The 21,810-nt window shown below is 46.1% G+C and overlaps 1 protein-coding gene across 5 annotated transcripts in view; it reads left to right on the top strand.

The window, feature by feature from the left end:
* Positions 1 to 1,595: 1,595 nt before the first annotated feature.
* GPR55 (G protein-coupled receptor 55) overlaps positions 1,596 to 21,810 on the top strand; it is a 28,422-nt gene continuing 8,207 nt past the window's right edge. The window contains exons 1-2 of one of the 5 annotated variants that reach the window (XM_088844915.1): positions 1,596 to 1,677; positions 15,121 to 20,567. In XM_088844915.1, coding sequence (XP_088701041.1) covers positions 15,129 to 16,175 — 1,047 coding nt within the window. In that variant the 5' untranslated portion in view covers positions 1,596 to 1,677; positions 15,121 to 15,128 and the 3' untranslated portion in view covers positions 16,176 to 20,567. Of the gene's footprint in view, positions 1,899 to 2,269; positions 2,444 to 15,120; positions 20,568 to 21,810 lie in introns of those variants that run through there. The other 4 variants (XM_055398072.2, XM_088844918.1, XR_016039418.1 and 1 more) reach the window with 4 other exon arrangements.

Consider the following 21,810-nt stretch of genomic DNA (forward strand, 5'->3'; position numbering starts at 1 on the left):
GGACACAAGGATGTATACATGCTGGTGCAGAGACTCTGAAAGAAGCTGCAATCAGGGGTCCCCCCCAAGGGAGATGAGTACTGGATTGGGGGGCAGTGGTAGGGCACAGACATTTCACTGTCTGTTTACATATGTATTTGAATCACGTGTATGCATTCAGAATTTAAAATCAAAAGCCACAGCAATAAGACACAGAGATACTCATTAAAAAAAAAGGAAGGCGGCCAGAACAAGAGATGGGTGAGGCTCCCTTTGAGGAGGGTCTGTGTGGTGAGTCACTCTCTGCAGTGTCCCCAAGGCTGACCCCTTCTCAGGGCTCCCATGCCCCATGTCCTGGAATCCTGCCTGTCTCATCCTTACTGCTTTCCCCCAAGACTCCTGGCCTCCTGCTGCTGTACCCAGGGGGCCCTCACCTCGGTTTAGATGGGGCCAGGGACCTGGGGTGGGCTCGCTTGGGGAGGGCCTGTCTTACGCCCTGCCTGGCCTGTTGGGGTTCCATGGCCCGAAGCAGTGAATGAACTTGGTTCTACCCATCACACAAGCAGCAGTATGATGGGATCGGGGACAGTGAGAGCTTAAAGGGCTGTCGTGGTTCTGTCAAGCCCTTCCCTGAATGATGGGGGGGCCTGGGCTAGGGAGGGCCAGCTGATTCACCCACAGTCACACACAAGCTGTTGATTACTTGGAGACCACATACGTGGGGATGAATCACCCAGGCCCATTTTGGAGAGTTACTATTCCTGGAGGTGTCTGAAAGTCACGGCCTGCCAGGCCTGTAAAACGTCGACCTGTGCCTTGGTCTTTAATGGGATTCCTAGCTCCTCCTGGGCAGGAGCGGAATCTGCCAGGCTACTTTCAGCCCAGACTTCCCTGCATCTCTGGAATCTGCAGAGGTTCCCTGCTGGGAGCACCCTGGGGCCCAATGATGAATCTCAGCTCTTGCTGCCCTGGAGAGGCCTCTGCTCCCAGGGCTCTTGAGAGTCGTATCACCCCAGGCTGATCCCAATCCCCGTGGAGGCTGGGCCCAGAGAAGCCAGAGCTGGGGAGCAGCCTGGTGGCCATGCCCTGGCCCTTGAAGACTCGCCGGCAGGGGCTGAGGTGTCCCCCTAGGCTGTCCTTCCCAGCCCCCAAGTCCTAAACATGAAGGCTTCCAACACCACCCTCCTTTCTGTGGGCAGCAGTTTTGAATCCTAAACTCCAGATGGGCTGGAAGCCATGAGGGCCCTTTTTCAGAAGCTTGCTGCCCCTGGTGTGACGCCAGGCTCCGAACCTCTGCTATGGGTGATATGTCCTCTTCCAAACATTCCTCACGCCCCGGCTCAGGCAGTGGCTCTTGACTTATTTCCTTTAGTTGGAAGCTGAGTGAGTATGCAGACCCTGTGAGAGGGCGCCAAGAGCCCAGAGCCTCTTCCTGACCACATCCCCCAACCCTGCCACACTTAGGAAGGAACCCTCCACCCCCACCCCAGGGAGCCCCTCTCCAGACCCGAGAGGAGAAGCCCCTCTGCCAGATGAGACTGATGCAAAGCGGCTTGGTATATGTGGTTCCACCCCTTCATTTCACAGATGAGGAAGTTCAGCCCCAGAGGGGGAAGTGCCTCTCCCCAGAGTAAGGTGGTGACCATGCTGGGAAATGACATCTCACAATCTCGCTCAGCTGTACCGGACTCCCAGGAGGTAACAGCCCCCAGGAGGCTCAGAAAACCCGATGCGCCCGGAGTCCACCCACTGACGTTGGTCTCGGGACCACGGGTGTCTTTCCTTCGGGGCCTGGGCTCCATCGGCACCTGCCCCAACTCGCCTGGCCGTCTTAGACATCAGGGACAGCAGCAGCCCCCCCGGGCAGCCTTCGTGACAGCAGCAGCAGCAGGGGAGGACTGGTCTGTCCCTGATTGCAGGTGACATTTTCTATGAATCCTCAACTTCCTCCCGATTTGACTCAGAGTGGCAGCATGGGCTGGGTGGGGAAACCTCGCTGTAGGCAGCCCAGGAGCCGTCCCCAAGGGAGCTCGACTTGCGTGTCCCCACCTCCCTCCCTTGGGTCGGCTGCCTGCTGCCCCGGCACTGGGGCCGGGAAAGCACCAAGAGGCCAAGATGACAAGCTCTAGGAATCACCCTGCAGCCGCTAAGCAAAGTGCTCACGGCAGGCTAGAGCTGCTCTCGTGAGCCCAGGCCAGTCCCTTGCCAGCTGGGTAATTTCCCTGGCCTCAGTGTACCTCTCAGGGGAATGGGAGCAATAAGAGTTTCTTCCTCACAGGGCTCTTGAGAGCAGTAAGTGATGGAAGCACTTGTCCCACAGCCTCCCACCCCATAAGCATTCAGCAAGCTTTGGCCATTGTTATATCTTATAAGTAGATTATTCTCCAGCCCTCATCAAGTGTCTCTTGGAGAAGCTAGAAGGGAAGATACAGCATTGCTTACGAATGGAAGCGGAGAACAGGAGGTGAGGGAATGTCTGTAGGACTGGCCTGGAATAGGCTGTGTTCCCCCCGGAGTGGTGAGGCAGGGGTGGAGGTGTGCACAGTGCAGCCCTGGGCTCCACGGAAGGCTTGGTGCTCTCAAATCTGGCCAGTCATCCCGGCTCCACAGGGGACGCCTATCACCCTGGAGCTGCTGCAGACCAGGTCATTCACTCGGTCCGTTTTTCACTGAATAAGTCCTTGTTGAGGGTCTGTTTTGCATCATCTTCATGAGGTGTTATAAAGCGCAAAGGAGATATGGTCCTTGTCCTGGGATTGTTGGAGGAAAGCAGGGACTCGCCCCGATGGCAGGTGGCCCCACCTGGCCATAGCAGGGAAATCATATCAGACAATGCTGGTGGTTCAGGGAAGTGGATTGAAGGAAGGGATGGGGTTTTTAGGAGGGGAGGTGAGTCTGAGGGGATCAGACTCTGTTGGGTGGTGCCAGCTGCTGAAAAGAGTGAGAAAGGAGTTTACCAGATGGACAAACCCCTGGATTTACAGGTGTTCTTGCTGGTGATAGGCTTTCCAGGTGACTCAGTGGTAAAGAATCTGCCTGCCAATGAAGGAAATGCAAGTTAGACCCCTGGCTCAGGAAGATCCCCGGAGAAGGGAACCCATTCCAGTATTCTTGCCTGGGAAATCCCATGGACAAAGGAGCCTGGTGGGCTCCAATCCATGGGGTCCCAAAAGAGTCAGACACAATTTAGAGATGAAACAACAACTTGCTGGTGATGCTTGTGGGGGTGGGGTAAAGGAAAGATGGAGAGGCCCAGAATGTGAGTCCAGTGAAGGCCACTCACTACCTGTTTGAGCTTGGGGGAGTGCTTTGGTTTCTGTGAGCCTCACTGTCCTCGTCTGTAAAATGGGCATAATTATAATAGCATCCCAGGAATGAACATACTGAGTTCCCTCTGTAGAGCACTTACTACAGAGCTGGCCATATCTCAAATCCCTGAGTTGGCCCCTGCACTCCCCCACCCACCCCTACTCCACCTTCACAAGCTTAGTGTGCAGCTATAGCAAAATTCTGGACTCCCGGAGATTCTGTCTGTGTGCTCCATTCCCTGTGTCCTGTTCTTTCTTAATCATGATCCCCAGAAGCCCATCTCAGGTGTTAACCGATGCATTTACTCACTTTGTGGTGTTAGTAGTAGATAACCGCATTCAAATAAATGTTTATTTTCTGCCTTCGGGGTTCACCACTGCCTCCCCAGAGAAAACTGGAATTTCAGGCAAGGATGCTCCTCCTGCCATGACACCCCCTAGCTGTACTGATGCCGCTCTGCCACCAGCTGGCCTTCCCACCTCTGAGTTGGCTCACACCTCCGCTCTCTGTGTGGATGAAGGATCTGGTAGCACAAGAGAAGCTTCTTAGCCTGCAAACCACCAAAGGTTGCATTTTCCCCATTGCTGGTGTTTTCTGGAAAAGCCAGGACTTCCCAGGAAGGAAGGGTGGCTTGGTCTGAGCCACACAGCTGGGTTTAGATGCTTTTGCTGTGCAGACGTGGGATCAGGGCTGCCCCAAGAGGGGTGCTGGGTCCTTGAAGGTGCGGGTAGCCCTGGACCCTGACAGCTGCAAGAATCACAGCCCAGGGTGGGGTCGAGTTGGCGGTCAGAGAGCCACCACGGGCTCCTGTCCCTAGGGCTGGGCAGTGCTGTGTGGATGAGAGAAGCCAGACAGAGGCCAGAAAGAGGCCCCACAGCCAGAGAGAAGCAGAAGCAGAGCAGGGGCCTCAGGGCTCCCAGGCTCATCCTCTTTCATGTACAAGATGTTTCCTCTCTTCACCAAACATCAGAAAAACACATATTGCCAGAATATTCTATTTCAGCCTTTTTTTATTTTTAAAAAAGCCTTTCATATATGTGGATTTTCTTGATAACATTCCACATAAACAGATATTCTGCTTTTGCCTGCCTGTCTCTGGGGACAGAGAGCTCATTGCATGGCCAGTTGGTCTGCTCTCTGACTTCCAGTGGAAGATAGGTCTGCTTCCTACAGCATCTGAAACTTCCTGTTATGGCCCCGTGGAGTCATATAGTGGAGCCTGTCTTGAGCCTTGGAGATGCTGATATAACATCTCCAGAATGATGGAGGCATCTCCAGATGACATCTCTAGAATAGATATAAGAATATCTATACTTCTATGGATTATGAGCAACGCTAGTCCTTCCTTTATGTCCTCTTGTGTTGGGGCATCCTAGGCTCTCCACATGACGCCCCTGCAGACCGACAGCCTCCGGGGCCTGGGTGCAGTGCAATGGCCACTTGTCACATGTCCCCCATGTTCCTCTTCTAGAGTGTCTGTGTGTAATCGGGTTCACTTCATTTCTCACTGTCTTTCCTGTCGGCAAGAATACTTAAAAATGATTTTCCTTTCAGTTGTGACTTCACTGGTGTTTTATCTGTAAATATTTGTTCCTTTCCAATATTTCGGCACTGTACTTCCAACTTTATCTCTGACACATTACTTAAGAGACTCCTTAACAAGAATGCATGAAAATGCCTATGGTATGTTATGATTAATACCGTCAGTGCTGCAGCAAATACTTGTGTTTTGTTACTGTCTGCAGAAAAAGGATCTGAAAACCGAAGTGTGAAATTGCTATTGCTTTGGAGTCCTTGGCTGGGCCCAGGAATGGGATGAATTTGGTGAAAGATGCTTGTCCTCTCCATAACAGAGTGTATTCCCTCGATTTATGACTTGGTCCTCACTAATCTGTTAGTTCTACATTATTAATTGAGCTGCTCAGAGCTCTGAACAGCTCTGTCTGCTTGATCAATGATATTCCAAGAGGGGAGCATTAGGATTTCTATCTACAATTATATTTCTTTCTCTACTGTTTTGCATTTCTGCTTGTTCCCATCGTGTACAGAAGTACATGGAACATAAATTTTATATTTTAATTGTTTATTATAGCACTTACTTTGTAGGGTCTCCGTATTAAAAAAAATTACACTATCACATTTCCTTCTTTTCTAGTGGTCTGTGTATCTGATAATCCATAGATGATCTCATCATTTTACTCAGCTTATGCCTTTTTTTGTGGGTGTTTCTTGTCAACACAAGATTTAATTAAAAAAATTTTTTTTAATTTAAATTTTTTAAATTTTTTAATTTTTTAAATCAGATTCCCCCCTTGACAAGAAGTATTGTAGTTAATATAATTATTAGTCAGATTATGATTTGGTTGTAATTGTTACGTTTGTCTAAACCTCCATGGGGTTGCCCCTCTGCTCTCTATATTGATGTACTACAGCTTTTTTCACTTTGTTTCTTAGTGAATTTTCTCTTCCTTTTGTCCCTTTAAAATAGACAAGATAATTTAGCCTAAATAACCACTTTAGAAAATAGTCAAGTTTAACCACTACATTTATTTCTATTAATAGCTCTCTCAACTTTGGGAAAATTGTGTTTAAGACCTTCCCTCCTCTTCACCAACTCTCTGGCCCTTAAATGATCATCTGGCAGTTTGAGTCTCTTTCACATCGTTCTTTTCTCCTTAAAGTGAAGTTGCTCAGTCATGTCCAACTCTGTGAACCTGTGGACTGTGTCCAGGGATTTTCCAGGCAAGGGTCCTGGAGTGGGTTGCCATTTCCTTCTGCAGGGGATCTTCCCGACTCAGGGATCGAACCCGGGTCTCCCACATTGTAGGCAGACGCTTTACCATCTGAGCCACCAGGGAAGTCCTTCCTCCTTATGTTACACACAAGTTTGATGATGTGATGACTGACATGCGGACAGAGGAAACCTTGCTTTTATCATGGATTGGGTTCTTGTGGCTATTCTCTGGTCTCTCAGGTGGCACTGGCTTCTCACCTGTCCAATTCATTGTCATATCATGCTTTGTTCTCAAGTCTCTCTGATGCTACATGTTGACATCTTTGACCTGGCAAGATGTATACCTCATCAGCTGAGCATTTTTCAGTTCAATGCATTCCTTTAAATTCTGTGTAAACCTCCCTTCCGCCCCCGCCGTGCCTCCAACACACACTCAGATGTTGCTCCTTTGAAGGGAAAGTCAAAAGCTGTTGCTGTTTTTATTCTTTTGCCCCAGCATTTAATACATTAAACCATTTAAAATTTTTTTCATTTTATTATTAATTAGAAAAATACACACACACACAAAAGAAAGAGAGAGATAAAGATAAAAGATTTAGAAATCACTCACCATTTAACTGTTTGAATGCAACCAGTGTTTGGCATATGGAAATTTTTTTTCTAGGTTTTTCCCTATGCGTGGGTTTTTTAATCATATTTGAAATCATTCTGAATGTATAGTTCTGTAATTTGTGGGTTCTTTATTTAACGTAGTCAGCATAAACATAATATAGTCAGGCAAAAATTTTCCATTGAGTAGATTTACTGTAGTGAAATTGAGCTCTTGTTGACATTTAAATGAATGCGTGTATTTTTTGCTATCAGAAAAAGATGCTAAAGTGAACATATTTTCGTACACATTTTTCCTTTTTTTTTTGCATAATTTACTTAAGATAAATTTTTAGAATCACTGAATGAAACCGTAAAAAAGGTTTCTAGGGTTTGTAATATAAGTTATCAATTTCCCAAAGTTGGGTTCATATCTGTATGCTCACTAGCATATTGGTGATTATTTTACGGAATCCTTGTCAGCATCTCTAGATAATATAAGCAAAAAATTTATTTCTTTGTAAATCTTATGGGAACCATTTGTGTCTTTTTCTGTTAATCTATTGTGTGTCTTGATATTACTCATCTTTTAACACTCTTCATAGCAAAGGAACATCATTTATCTAACTTATTTGTTGTATTTTCTTTCCTTCAGTATATTCTTAGATGTTAAGCTTTTTAAACAAAAATAAATTTTTTAAATTTTTGTACCATCAAACCTGTCCTATCTGTTTCCTGATTCTTTTGCTTTTTAATTATTCTAAATTGCAAAGAGCTTTTCCTTCCTTCCACTGGCTTTTATGGATTGGCCACTAAGTTTTCATGTAGTTTTTCTATGGTTTGATCTCTTGAAGTTTTTTTCGTTAATGAATTTGGAATTTCTTTTTCTACTTGGTGTGAGATGAGGATTCGAAAGTTAGTTTTTAGCCCCCAAATTCTTCACTGATAGTCTTAACATCATTTATTGACTAAGCTTTCTATTTGAGTTATTTTTTATTTATTGTTCTTATACTTTTCCCATCCCTCGAGGTCACCACAGAGAACCAAGCTGAGCTCCTCTGCTACACAGCAGGTTCCCACTAGCTGTCTATTTTATACATGGTAGTGTGTATATGTGGAGAGGGCAATGGCACCCCACTCCAGTACTCTTGCCTGGAAAATCCCATGGACAGAGGAGCCTGGTAGGCTGCAGTCCATGGGGTCGTGAAGTCAGATACGACTGAGTGACTTCACTTTCACTTTTCACTTTCATGCATTGGAGAAGAAAATGGCAACCCACTCCAGTGTTCTTGTCTGGAGAATCCCAGGGACGGCGGAGCCTGGTAGACTGCCGTCTATGGGGTCGCACAGAGTCGGACACGACTGAAGTGACTTAGCAGCAGCAGCAGCAGTGTGTATATGTCAATCCCAATCTCTCAATTCATCCCACCTTCCCCCTTCCTCCTCTGTGTTCACATGTCCATTCTCTACATCAGTGTCTCTATTCCTGCCCTGGAAATAGGTTCATTTGTACCATTTTTTGTAGATTTCACATGTATGCGTTAAAATGTGACATTTGTTTTTGTCCTTCTGACTCCACTTTGTATGACAGACTCTAGGTCCATCAACATGATGGAGAGGGTGTGGGGAAAAGGGAAACTTCATGCGCTGTTGGTAGGAATGTGAATTGATACAGCCACTGGGGAGAACAGTACGGGGTGCCTTAAAAACTAAAACTAGGGTTACCATATGACCCAGCAATCCCACTACTGGCCATATACCCTAAGACTTAGTCTTTCAGCTGTACCCTATTCTTTGTGACCCCATGGACTGTAGCCTAGCAGGCTCTTCTGTCCTTGGGATTTCCCAGGCAAGAATATGGGTTGCCATTTCCTTCTCCAGAAGATCTTCCTGACCCAGGGGTCGACGCTGCATATCCTGCATTGGCAGGCAGATTCTTCACTGCTGAGACACCAAGGAAGCCCATAGTCTGAGAAAACCATGATTCAAAAGGACACTTGTATTGATTCAGGGGAATACCTCATTTCTTCTTATTGTTTCTGTTAATTGTCTAGCACGTTATTTGGAACTTCTGGGTGTTGGCAAGTGTCCAGTTTCAGTAAGAATGCCTCTTTTTTTAAAAATAAAAACTATTAAATGCAAAGTTGGCCGTTAATGTGAACAGGTTACTCTTTATCAGGTATAAGAAGTATCCTTCTCTTCCTTCATTTAAATGACTTGTGGAAAAACTATCATACAATCCGACGGCTTTTCATTTTTGTCCTAATGATGTAATGCACAGTATTGGCAAATTTCCTAACATTGAAAAAAGGTCTTACATTTCTATGGTGAATATGACTTGGTAAAATGATGAGTTATAATTTTAGTATATTCAGTTCTATTTGGTAATATTTTAACTCAGATATTTGCATCTATATTCATTCATGCATTTGAGCAATTTTCCTCTTTTGTGCTACATTTGTCAAGTTTTGGTGTTTGGGTAAATTAGTTTCATAACAAATTCTTGATTATCATTATCTTGTGTATTTGAAACTATTTATAAAGTATGGGAATTATCTGGTCCTTGGAAGTTAAAATATGCTAGAGCCCCCCACTAGATATATTAAAATCTATTTATTCTTTGATAACATTCTCAGTTTTACTCATGGCTTTTGATCTAATCAATACCACTTGTGTTAATTCTTGTATTAATTGTGGTAAGTTATGTTTTGCCCCTAAATTGTCAACTACTTCACGGTTTTTATGTGGATTAGTAATAAGGTAATTTCTTTTTATTTTTTTCTCTCTCCTCTATTTAGTCTTAGAACACCTTCTCATTTCTAGTTTTGCTTGAATCTTGTTTATCGATCACAATTATTAGAGGTATTTGTATTGTTTAGTTTACTCTTCACCTCCCTCTCTCTGCCAAATAATTAAATTTACAGATTCTGGTTATTTTCCTCTTTGCTAATTCTTTTATTTTCACTTTTATCTTTATAAAAATTTCCCCAATTTCTCTATTATTTTAGTGTTCTTTTTTTCCCTAAATGCCCAAGCTGACTGTTTCAGTCATTTATTTAGTTTCCTTAAAAAAAAAAATTCAAGCTGTCTGGGCTATGTATTTATCTCTGAGAATAGTTCTGGCTGCATCTTGTGAAATTTTTTAAACAATCAATCCAGAAACCTCTTGTCATTCTTGATTATGCCCCATGCATTTTGTTTTGTAATCCTGGCTTTACTTAGTTTTTAAAAAGCCAATTTTGATTTTTATTTCCTAGGCTTCTGTGTATTGTGGTCAGAGTATATAGCCCACAAAATTTCTGCTTTTCTTTTTAGTGGAAAGCTTTGTTTTTGCTAGACAGGTAATTTATCTTAACAACTCTTTCTCGGATACTTGAGAAAAAAACAGACTGATTGTTTATTTAAAATAAAATCTAAGAGCTATTAATTAATATATTCATTACATTATTTATATAATTCTGTGTCCGAATTTACATTTTACCAATTCGATCTGTTCAAATCTAGTTCAGTTCAGTTCAGTTCAGTCACTCAGTCGTGTCCGACTCTCCGCGACCCCATGAATCACAGCACGCCAGGACTCCCTGTCCATCACCAACCCCCGGAGTACACTCAAACTCATGTCCACAGAGTCGGTGATGCCATCCAACCATCTCATTCTCTATCTATTCCATATTAAAATCTGAAACTGCCATATTTTTGCCAACGGCTCTTCAATTTTAACAGTATTACTTTATGTACTTTTATACAACATCATCTAGTGCATAAAATTACTATCTTTGTCTTCATAATTTTTCTTTTATTAATATAAAATAAGCTCTTAATCCTGATGTGTAGTTTTATTCTTAATTCTACAGTGCTAGGTATGAATATTGCCACTCGGACTTTCCTTTTGCTCATATTTGTCCGATAGCTCATCGTGGGGCTTTTACTTTGAATATTTCTGTCATTAAGTAAGTGTGTCCTTTATAAGCAGCAAAGAATTGCATTTTATTTTGTAATTGAACTGAAAACATTGGTTAATTTTTAAAATTTGAAATCTTCAAAGTTTATTTGGAGAATGTAATTTATTTTATTTCTATGCTTGGTTACTTTTTCCCATTCTATTTACTCCTTGACTGTTTTGTCTGATTTGTTTCTCTTAATCAACTTTAGTGATTTTTGAGGGAAAGCATCCTCTTTTTAATAGTCAGTTGTTAGGTCAAGGTTTAAAAAATCTAATGCTTTCTGTAACTATCAAAGTTAAAAAAGGAGACAGAACAATGACTTTTAATTTCCCTTTTATGTAATGTTTTCTTTTCCTGTGTCCCAGTACTCTCTGTCATGCCTGCCATCTGCAACCCAAGAACATCTTCCTTCTTCTTTACTTTATCTGAGGTATTATAGCTTGTCTTTTTTTAAAGACATGGAAGATCTCTTGGGGCTTCCCGGGTGACGCTAGTGGTAAATAACCCGCCTGCCAATGCAGGAGGTGTAAGAGATGCTGCTTTGATCCCTGGGTCAGGAAGATCCCCTGGAGGAGGGCATGGCAACCCACTCCAGTACTCTTACCTGCAGAGTCCCATGGACAGAGGAGCCTGGCAGGCTACGTCCACAGGGTGGCTCTGAGTTGGACATGACTGAAACAACTTAACATGCACACAAGATCTCTTTTACTTTTTTTTCTTCTAAATCTGTAACTATATTCATCATAGCTTTGGTCTCTTTCCAGTTTCCTGCTTTTGATTCTCTGAACTTGCCCATGTTAATGTTTGCATCTTTTGTTGTTGGCATCTCTTGGAGATCTAAAGTTCTGCTTCTTGGAGGCAGTTTTTTTTCCCCCTGGAAGTCATACATACCTAGTTGGCTTTCTATGATCTTCACACCTGAACAGTCATCCAACTGGGCATGAAGTTCTTGTGCTCAAATTTAACCCTTTGAAACTTTTCTTGTGTTATTGTTTTCAGAGAAGTTTCCGGGAAACTTGGTTTATTTATTCACAAATGTTGTAAGGTTTTATATTAATGACATTTAAAGATGTTAAGTACTGGAGGAGGGCATGACAACCCACTCCATATTCTTGCCTGGAGTATCCCCATGGACAGAGGAACCTGGTGGGCAGGTTGGGGTCGCAAAGAGTCAGACACAACTGAGCGACTAAGCACAAAGATGTAAGCAGGACATCTGAGAGTGGCTTTCTTTCCAAAAACTGCATAAAACATGGTTCCTCTAATCCAAGTTCTCATCTTCTCTGTAGTATAATTCAGCCTACCTCTCAGGCACCAGCTGCTTGTGGTTAACGAAGTCCCTCTCAGGCCCTTCAGGTCTGTTCACAGACCCAATTTGCTTGATTCATGACCTTTCCCCATTCATTTTATTTCCTTCCTGGTATGAAGCTGGGACCAGGGTCCTGGTCACTGACAATCCAACTGGGGTCATGCCCACCTCGGGCTGCTTCTAGCCAACGACGGGCTCTGAGGAGGCACTGGTCCTGGGAGATTCCTGCTGGACATGGAACTTGAACAGGTGACTTGTGCTTCCCGTCTCTTTGACAACCTGGCCCATCGTTCTCAGAGCTGCACTATGGTCTGAAGTTCTTCCTACCCAACTCTTCCTTTCCTCTCTCCTTACACAGGTGTCAGACTGCTTTGTGGTCTGAGGGCTCTTCCTGTCCACTCCTACTTTTGTTGTTGTTTAGTCACTAAGTCCTGTCCGACTCTTTTGTGACCCTATGGACTGTAGCCTGCCAGGCTCCTCTGTCCATGGGATTCTCTGGGTAAGAATATTGGAGTGGGTTACCATTTTCTCCTTCAGGGGATCTTCCCGATTCAGGGATCAAACCCACAGTCTCCTGCATTGACAGATGTGTTCTTTTCCAGTGAGCCACCAGGGAAGCCCGTACACTCTTGTCTCTTGCCCTTTATCCTTCACCAGCCTTTCCCTTAGTACATCCGTCAGATGTCTAATACTGTCTCAGCATTTGCTTCTTGGCCCCCCCCCCGGCACCATCTTACAGTGCAATCAGTTGATTCAGTTGATTTCAGCGGATCCCAAAGCTGGCCAGAACAGCCCCAGACAATAGGTCTAGAGTGGGAGGTTGATAGCCCCCACTATAAGTGGATTGCTTTTTATTTGCAGCCCATCTTTGGGGAAAAAAATGACTTTTATGTCTTGCTGCAGCCTGGAGGTTTTTTATCTTATTCCAGTGAAGTTCCTGATCTTTTTAGAAAAAAGATGGTTTCCTTGAACTTTCAGAGGGAATTCAGGGGATTAATTTTTCAGATTCTTTGCTCACCATACCATTAGCTGGAAGTATTTTTTTTCAACCTAATTTCTTTTTGCCAATCCATGGTGTGCTTTTCTAGCTTCAAAAACTAACATTTGAAAAGCTCACATTTGAAGTCATTCAGCAATTCAAATGTGACCTTTAGGATTTCCTTGCTGGAGGACACTGATAGCTGACTTGTATCTCTTCCACACGAATACTTGTACACGAATAATTGGTGCAGTCAATTCATCTTGGAACCACTTTTTTTCCTCTGTTACTTTTTCATCAATTTGTTCAATGCAGCCATGTTTTGGGCTTGAATTTGGGTTTATCCTTAAACATCACTATTTTTTTTTTCTTGGCCACTTTAGTTCTAATCTTTGAATCAGAAGCAATGAGCTGGGTTCACCCATGGAGTCTGCTTGAGCATGACCCAGCCCCAAACGGATGCCCCAAGTTCCTTTTCTGCAGTCTTGTCGAATCTCTTTAGGCACAAGCTTGTATTTGCTCTTATCTTTGTGGTTCTTGGTTTTCTGTTGTTTCTGATTGTGAAGGTGACATCTCTGAGCCAAATGAGTCTTCCTCTTTGGTGTTGCAACACATTAAGTTAGATCCAAATTGGGTTCTTGTCTGTTCTTTTTGTCATTTTTGAAGCTTATCTTGTTGGTTCCAAACTATTCTAGCTATTTTTTGAGATAAGCTTGTTGGATAGTTTGGGATATTCAGTCGGGAGGGGGCAACCTGCCAGCTTACAGTTAATTTATTCAAGGCTTCCTAGGGTTGAGGCAGTTAAGTTACACCTGGGACTTACACTGCACAACATCAGGAGGTGCCATTCACACAGACCACAGGAGTCTGAAGCTTTTAATATCAATCAGTACATTTTCTTATATCTTCCATGACAAACCTATAAGAAAAGTTAGCACATAGAAAAATGTTGAATTTCTGGGAAGGCACCAAATAATGTATATTATATATACATGGATGGGATATATATATATATTTCTGTTTTTGCCAGCAGTTAGAGAGGATTAGGGAATGACATTCTATACAGGGTCTTAAAAATACTCAACTGCTGCCTTCCCAAGGGCTGTGATCTCCATATGTCTGCTGGTATCCAGCAACCATCTGCAGCTATACCTGCAACCTTGATCCTCTTGTTCCTGAAGCCAGCTCTAATTTTCTCTCGGTTCAAAGGCCTTTCTTTGCCTTGGGGAGACCTCAAGCCTTCACTTCACTTCCTGGTGACTCAGTGGTGAAGAAGCTGCCTGCAATGCAGGAGATGGAAGTTCGATCCCTGGGTGGGGAAGATCCCCTGGAGGAGGGTATGGCAACCCACTCCAGTATTCTTGCCTGGAAAATCCCATGAACGGAAGAGCCTGGTGGGCTACAGCCCATGGGGTCACAAAGAGTTGGACATGATTTAGCGACTGAGCACACACGCATGCACAAGCCCTCACTTCACTCCCTTTGGGAGTGTTTTTTCTTTCATGTTTTACCAGTCTCTATATGGTTTTCTTCTTGGAGCAGCTTTAGAGTTTATCCTCCCAACTTTAAATCCCAAAGAAAAAGCCCCAACACCCTTCCTAGAAACCCAAGCAAGAGATTCATTACTTTTCATCCACTCTGGGTCAACTATTACCCCTGGACCTATAAATGAACCAATGACAATGTCCCAGGGAATGTGATGCACCGATTGCCACCAGCCCTACGGATAGAGGTGGGGTCACCTCTGTCCAACCTTCGGGATGAGGGTGAGGCAGAGCATAGGGGCAACATACAAAGAGGAACTGGGTTCTGAAAACAGCATTTGAAGCTGTACTATCTGCAGCTCAGGTCAGCAGTGCCCTAGTTTTATTGTTTCCAGTTCTGTGAAATTCTCTCTTTGATGAAACCAGTTTGGGTCAGGGCTTATGGTCTTGCTGATACTTTCAACAGAAAGACTTCTGATCGGAGCAAAGGGAACAGATAGTCATGTATATTCTGTTTTTGTAAAAGATAGAGACACACACACACGTGTGTGCGTGTGTACAGAAAGAGTCTGGAATTATATATATATAATATATATATAAAAGTCACAGTGATTACATCTGGGCAACAGAATTAGAAGGTGATTTTCCTTCCTGTGTTTTCTAATTTGTTATTCAGAGAGCATAGACTGCTGTGTAATAAAGGGGGTGTGTTGATGAATCTTGACAAAGTCGTTTGACTCCATTAGTTCTAGAGAGTAATAGGGGCTTCATCTCATCTATTGTTGACATTGTAGGAAGGAATATGAGCCAGCAGAACCAGAGCAAGAGCTGCTCCTTCGATGATGTGGAAAAGCTGATGAAAACTGTGCAGTTGGCTGTCCACATCCCTACCTTCCTCCTCGGTCTGCTCCTCAATGTGCTCGCCATCCGCGGCTTTAGCTCCTTCCTGAAGAAGAGGTGGCCTTGCTACACTGCCACCTCCATCTACATGATCAACCTGGCGGTCTTCGACCTCCTGCTGGTGCTCTCCCTCCCGTTCAAGATGGTCCTGTCCCAAGTGACGGGCTCCTTCCTTCCCTTCTGTACTCTGGTGGAGTGCCTCTACTTCGTCAGCATGTATGGGAGCATCTTCACCATCTGCTTCATCAGCGTGGACAGATTCTTGGCCATCCGGTACCCAATCCTGGTCAGCCACCTCCGGTCCCCCAGGAAGATCTTCGGGATCTGCTGTGTCATCTGGGTGCTGGTGTGGGTTGGGAGCACTCCTGTCTACAGCTTCCATGTCAAAATGGAAAATTACACTTGCTTCCATAACATGTCTGACAGCACCTGGAGCGCCAAGGTCTTCTTCCCTTTTGAGGTTTTTGGCTTCCTTCTTCCCATGAGCATCATTGGTTTCTGCTCCTCCAGGAGTATTCACATTCTGGTTGCCCGTCGGGACCACACCCGGGACTGGATCCAGCAGAAGGCCTGCATCTGGACTATTGCAGTCAGCCTGGCTGTCTTCGTGGTCTCCTTTCTCCCCGTCCACCTGGGTTTCTTCTTGCAGTTTCTGGTGAGGAATGGCTTCATAGTGGAGTGCAGAGCCAAGCAGAATATTATCTTGTTCCTGCAGTTGTCCATGTGTTTGTCCAATTTCAACTGCTGCCTGGATGTTTTCTGCTACTACTTTGTCATCAAAGAATTCCGCGCGGACATCATGGTCCACCGGCCTTCCAGGACCCAGCTAGTCCACCAGGACACCATGATCACCATGGCTAAGGGAAGAAAACCATGCATGGAGGAAGGAAACCTCAACCCGAATTCCATAATGGATATCCCTTCCCAGGGCTCTGATGTGGTGGGCTGACAAGTGGCACATTTACCGGTGTGCCCTCCCTGAATGCCATCTTTGCTCACTGTGGCCCCAAAACCTTTTCCCAGAACCCAGACAACTTGGCATAAGCCACTTAGTGTCAGTATCTGGGGAACTCTGAAGAACCCAGGTGAATTCTCGATTTCTCAGTCTCCAAAACAAGAAGACTTTGACTGTGTGGATCACAACAAACTGTGGTCAATTCTAAAAGAGATGGGAATACCAGACCACCTTACTTGCCTCCTGAGAAACCTGTATGCAGGTCAAGAAGCAATCGTTAGAACTGAACATGAAACAACTGGTTCCAAACTGGGAAAGGAGTACATCAAGGTTGTATATTGTCACCCTGCTTGTTTAACTTATATGCAGAGTACATCATGTGAAATGCTGGGCTGGATGAAACTCAAACTGAAATCAAGATTGCTAGAAGAAATATCTACAACCTCAGATATACAGATGATACCACCCTAATGGCAGAAAACAAAAAAGAACTAAAGAGCTTCTTGATGAGGGTGAAAGAGCAGAGTGAAAAACCTGGCCTAAAACTCAACATTTAAAAAACAAAGATCATGGCATCTGATCCCATCACTTCATGGCAAATAGGTGGGGGAAAAGTGGAAACAGTGACAGATTTTATCTTCTTGGCCTCCAAAATCACTGTAGATGGTGACTATAGTCACAAAATTAAAAGACGCTTGTTTGCTCCTTGGAAGGAAAGCTATGACAAACCTAGACAGCATATTCAGAAGCAGAGACATCACTTTGCCAACAAAGATTGGTAGAGTCGAAGCTGTGGTTTTTCCAGTAGTCATGCATGGATGTGAGAGTTGGACCATGAAGTAGGCTGAGTGTTGAAGAATTAATGCTTTTGAATTGTGCTACTGGAGAAGCTCTCGAGAGTCCCTTGGACTGCAAGGAGATCAACCCATTCAGTTCTAAAGGAAATCAACCCTGAATATTCATTGGAAGGACTGATGCTGAAGCTCCAATACTTTGGCCACCTGATGCGAAGAGCCGCCTCGTTGGAAAAGACCCTGATGCTGGGAAAAATTGAGGTCAGGAGAAGAGGGTGACAGAGGATGAGATGGTTGGATGGTATCACTGACTCAATGGACATGAGTTTGAGCAAACTCTGAGGGTTACTGAAGGACAGGGAAGCCTAGTGTGCTGCAGTCCATGGGGTCACAAACTGTCAGACACAACTCAGCAACTGAGCAACAACAAACCCACGCGGCAGAAGAACTGAGAAAGCGACCATCTGAATAAGGCTGTTTTCTAGCTCTTCTCTGTCCTTCTGTTAGGTTAGAAGATTCTGGAAGGGAAGAGAGTTAGGAGAGAGAACCAGGAGGTTTGGGCATGGAGGAAAGATGGAGTGAGAGGGACTGATGAAGCTCCTTTTTAGTTTGGGGATCCCGGGGTGGAGTGGTTGGACTTTCTGGTCTCTTCTGGAGCTCTGTTGACCAATGACCACACAGAGATGCCAGCAGAGGGGGTGATCGGGGAGGGCAAGTGTGCACAGAAAACCCCAAGTTTTCTATGGGCCTTGGAAAGGCCTGAGAGGTCACCCAAACCTTCCTGTCCCCAGGAGAATGCTGCAGAGGGACTGAGGGGGACTGGTGTGGACCAGGCTGTGTGAAGCTGTGGACACTATGTGGAAGCAGCGGGGACAGAGTGAAAAGCTGTTGGTGGCACCTGAGAGCCATGAGGGGACAGGATATACCTGGGAAAGGTAGGAGACAGACCAAGGGCTGGAAGCGGACAACCCATTCCTCGTTGCTATCTGAGCATCCGCTGCGTGGAGTTTGAGCGCTGGCCCAAGGCGGAGGAGAGGCAGTAGAGACAGGCCTGGGAGAGGAAAATTCCCTGACATGACCAGCTTGCTCTGTTGAACAGGCTGGGACGTTGTTGGTTTAGTTTTAGTTTTAGATTTAGTTGGATTTAGTTTCCTTGAGAATGATGGGAAGGAATCTGACTTGATTTGCCAGAGAAAAGCAAGGTGATTGACTTGTCCATCAGAGTCCTGGCTAGGCAGCTGGCCACGGTGGCACTGTTCACAGAGCTGTCTCTGTTCTGTGGCTGGGAAGGAGAAGATGAGAGAGCCAGGGACAGGGATGGAGGACCCATCACAACGAAACAGGGCTCCTGGCCGTTCCTGGCTGGAAACTGTAAACGATTGACTCAGGGTTTGGACTGGGCTCCTCTGATGCTCTAGACAAAGTGCGGCGGTGACAGCTGAAAGCCTGCTGACGATTCAGCTGCTCCGGCGAGTGAAATGATTATCAGGATAAATTATAGGGTGGTTTGCAAGACGGAGTGAGTGGGATGAAAAGTGACGAATGAGACGATGTGCACAGAGGGGAAGTCTTTAGGAGGACAAGCAGCCACCTTCCACCTCCTGCATAAGAGGGGAGGGGATGGGGAGCGTGCAGTGGGAGACAAGGGCGATTAGATAAAACCCTGAGTGGGGAGGAGGCGAGGTTGGGTAATCGCCCAAGTCTTGAAGTGCTGGGGTTCTGCGAGGGGTGGGGTGGGGGTTGGGAGCGGCAGGAAGGATGGAGGGCAAGGTGGCTTCCTGCCTAAGAACCCTCAATTTGACCGAGAGCCGTTGACGAGCAGGAGCCTTGCCTTCTCCTGCCTCCCTTGCGGTCAGTGGTCAGGTCGCACTCCGTGGGGCTGGAGGGAAGGGTGAGGAAGAAAGGGTCGAAATGGAGCAGTGATCATGCCTAGGACCAGAGACTCCGCCCCTCAGACGGGGACTGCACAGGGCGCCAGAGTCAGGGCTCTGTGGACCTCAAGATGAGTACTGCCCAGCTGCCCCAAGCCCTGGACACTGCTCCTCCTGCCCAGGGCTGCACAGTCCCACAGCCATCCTGGACGGAGGCACACCTGTGCCACTCTCAGAAAGCCAGACATGCATCAGCAGGACACTCGGCTGGATGCGGTCAGAGCCTGGGCTGGGTGGAGCTATGAGTCGCCCCTTCCCCAGTTTCTCTCTTTGTGCCAGGAGCTGGGAGCCTGCCTGGTGGAGCTGAGTGGACAGTTCATGCCACCATTGCATTCAGGGCCAGACAGGCTTCTAAAGAGGAAAGAGATGAGGGGACTCTGACAACCCATCATCCCCAGTGATGTCTGTAAGCATACAGTCTTGTCTTGTGGGCAGCAAGACTCTGCCTGAGCCAGGTGACAGAGGGCAGGAGGGAAGTCTAGACTCAGGAACTGTGTAATTAACTGTTAGGTGTAGGTCCTTGGGGGGATGTGATGGTATGGAGTGGATGTGACAACTGTGGACCTGTGGGTGAGCCTTGGGGACCCCATGACTGATTCCAGTACTCTCGGGGGAGGAGATGGATCTGCTCTTTCTCCCCAGGGGGACCCATCCTGGCCTGTGGGGTGGGGCTGGGCACAGGTCCAGTGCTTCAGGCCAGGCTGCTCTGTAGGAGGGTCCACCCTTGGGGCTCAGCCTGGCCCATAATCAGCAGTCAGGCCCAGCTGGCACAGGAGGAGCAGAGGGGCAGGATTAGGGCCAGGGTGCTGATGAATCCACCTGCAGCAAGTAGCAGTGAGTTGGGGACAGCTGTGGAAAAGCCAAAATTGTCACCACTAAAATCAGTGGAGGCTTAGGGACGTGGTCTGGGCATATGTGTCACCTTATTTGTTCTCCTAATCTGAAAAACTCTGAGATACACTTGGTATATGGACATGTGTGAAACTAAGACAATTAACTGGAAACAATAATTTGATTGATTTGATTTTGCAAATAAATAGATTCCTGTGATGCTGAGTAACCTTGTGTTAGGCTACATTTATTGACTCCAGAAAAGAGCTGGCCGCTGATGGCCCTCATCAGGTGACCCAGTAATCTTGGTCAAAGGAATTACAAAGGGGCCAGGTCAAAGAAGCCACCTAGACACTGAGTCTGGGACCACAGAGAACTACACTCTGGCCTCACGAGCATAGCTGGGGCCTGTCCCAAGTGGCCAGGAGCCAGACCTTGCAGGGTCACAGTGCAGCTCCTCACAGTCACTTGGGTATATCTGGTTCTCTCTGGTGGCAACTGGGCCACACTGACCCCACAGGCTGAGGTGCTGAGTCCACCCCACCCTGTTACTGCCATTTTGTCCCACCACCACCATGACGCTGGAGCCACCTCCAAACGCTCTGGTTCCTCTGCACACATTGTGCAGCCCAGCACAGGAGTCCTGCTGACCATGAACAGGCTGAAGACACAGGGCCAGTTCTCCAGGAGCCTTCCACCAATGACCCCTCCCTGCGCTGACTGCCCACTGAGTGAGTCCATCTCGCCCAGGTTAAATCTGATTTTTCCTTCACGGCTCATTCCACGTGAGTCCTTCTGACCTATCCAGCACTCCTGGAGAATGTGAACAGCCAGGTGCTGGCAGTTCTCCTGAGCCTCCCAGAATCCTGAGCCCAGCCCAGCTGTGGCCTGGGTACCAAGGGACGACTGGGGACACCCTTGCTCCTTGACGGCTGTTGTGGACTGAATTATGTTACCCACCCTCCCCACCAAATCAGGTTTATTATTTTCTTGGTCTCCAAAATCACTGTGGATGGTGACCACAGCTGCAAAATTAAAGATGCTGTTCCTTGGACGGAAAGCTATGACAAACCTAGACAGCTTATTCAAAAGCAGAGACATCACTTTACCTACAAAGGTCCATAGAGTCTAAGCTATGGTTTTTCTGTAGTCATATGCAGATGTGAAAGTTGGACCATGAAGAAGGCTGAGTTCAAGAATTGATACTTTTGAATTGTGGTGCTAGAGAAGACTCTTGAGAGTCCCTTGGAGTGCAAGGAGATCAAGCCAGTCAATCCTAAAGGAAATCAACCCTGAATACTCATTGGAAGGACTGATGCTGGAGCTCTAATACTTTGGCCCTGATGCAAAGAACCAACTCATTAGAAAAGACCCTGATGCTAGGAAGGATTGAAGGCAAAAGGAGAAGGTGGCGGCAGAGAATGAGATGGTTAGATAGCATCACTGACTCAATGGACATGAACTTCAGCAAACTCTGGGAGATAGTGAAGGACAGGGAAGTCTGGAGTGCTGCAGTCCTTGGGGTTGCAAAGAGTCTCAAAGAGTTGGATACAACTTAGTGACTCAACAACAGCAACCCCAATCTGTATGTTGAAGCCCTAACCCCCAACATGATGGTATTTGGGGATGGGACCTTTGGGAGATACTTAGGTATAGATAAGGTCCTGAGGGTGGAGCCCTTGTGATGGGATTAGTGCCCTTATGGGAAGAGACACCAGACTGCTTGCTTCCTCCCCCTCCTTTCACTGAGAAAATGCTCTTTGAGGACACAGTGAGAAGATGGCCTTCTGCAGCACAAGGAGAGAGCCTTCAGCAGACATCAACCCTGCTGCCGCCTTGATCTCGGCCTTCCAGCTGCCAGAACTGTTGTTAAAGCCACCAGGACTGTGGTATTCTGCTCTGGCAGCACAAGAAGCCTAAGACAACAGCCATCTTCGGCTGACCCAGAAGCCACCCCACATCTGGACCACGATGTCCCTCCAGGAGTAAGGATGGACCCTCCCTTGGAATATTGGCTTGCAGGGAGCTTTTACATGGAGAATACTAGTCCACAAACTGCAGTCACCACTGTAT

The sequence above is a fragment of the Moschus berezovskii genome, chromosome 2, assembly GCF_049115385.1.
Source record: "Moschus berezovskii isolate FMDL1 chromosome 2, NW_MosBer_1.0, whole genome shotgun sequence".
NCBI lineage: Eukaryota > Metazoa > Chordata > Mammalia > Artiodactyla > Moschidae > Moschus > Moschus berezovskii.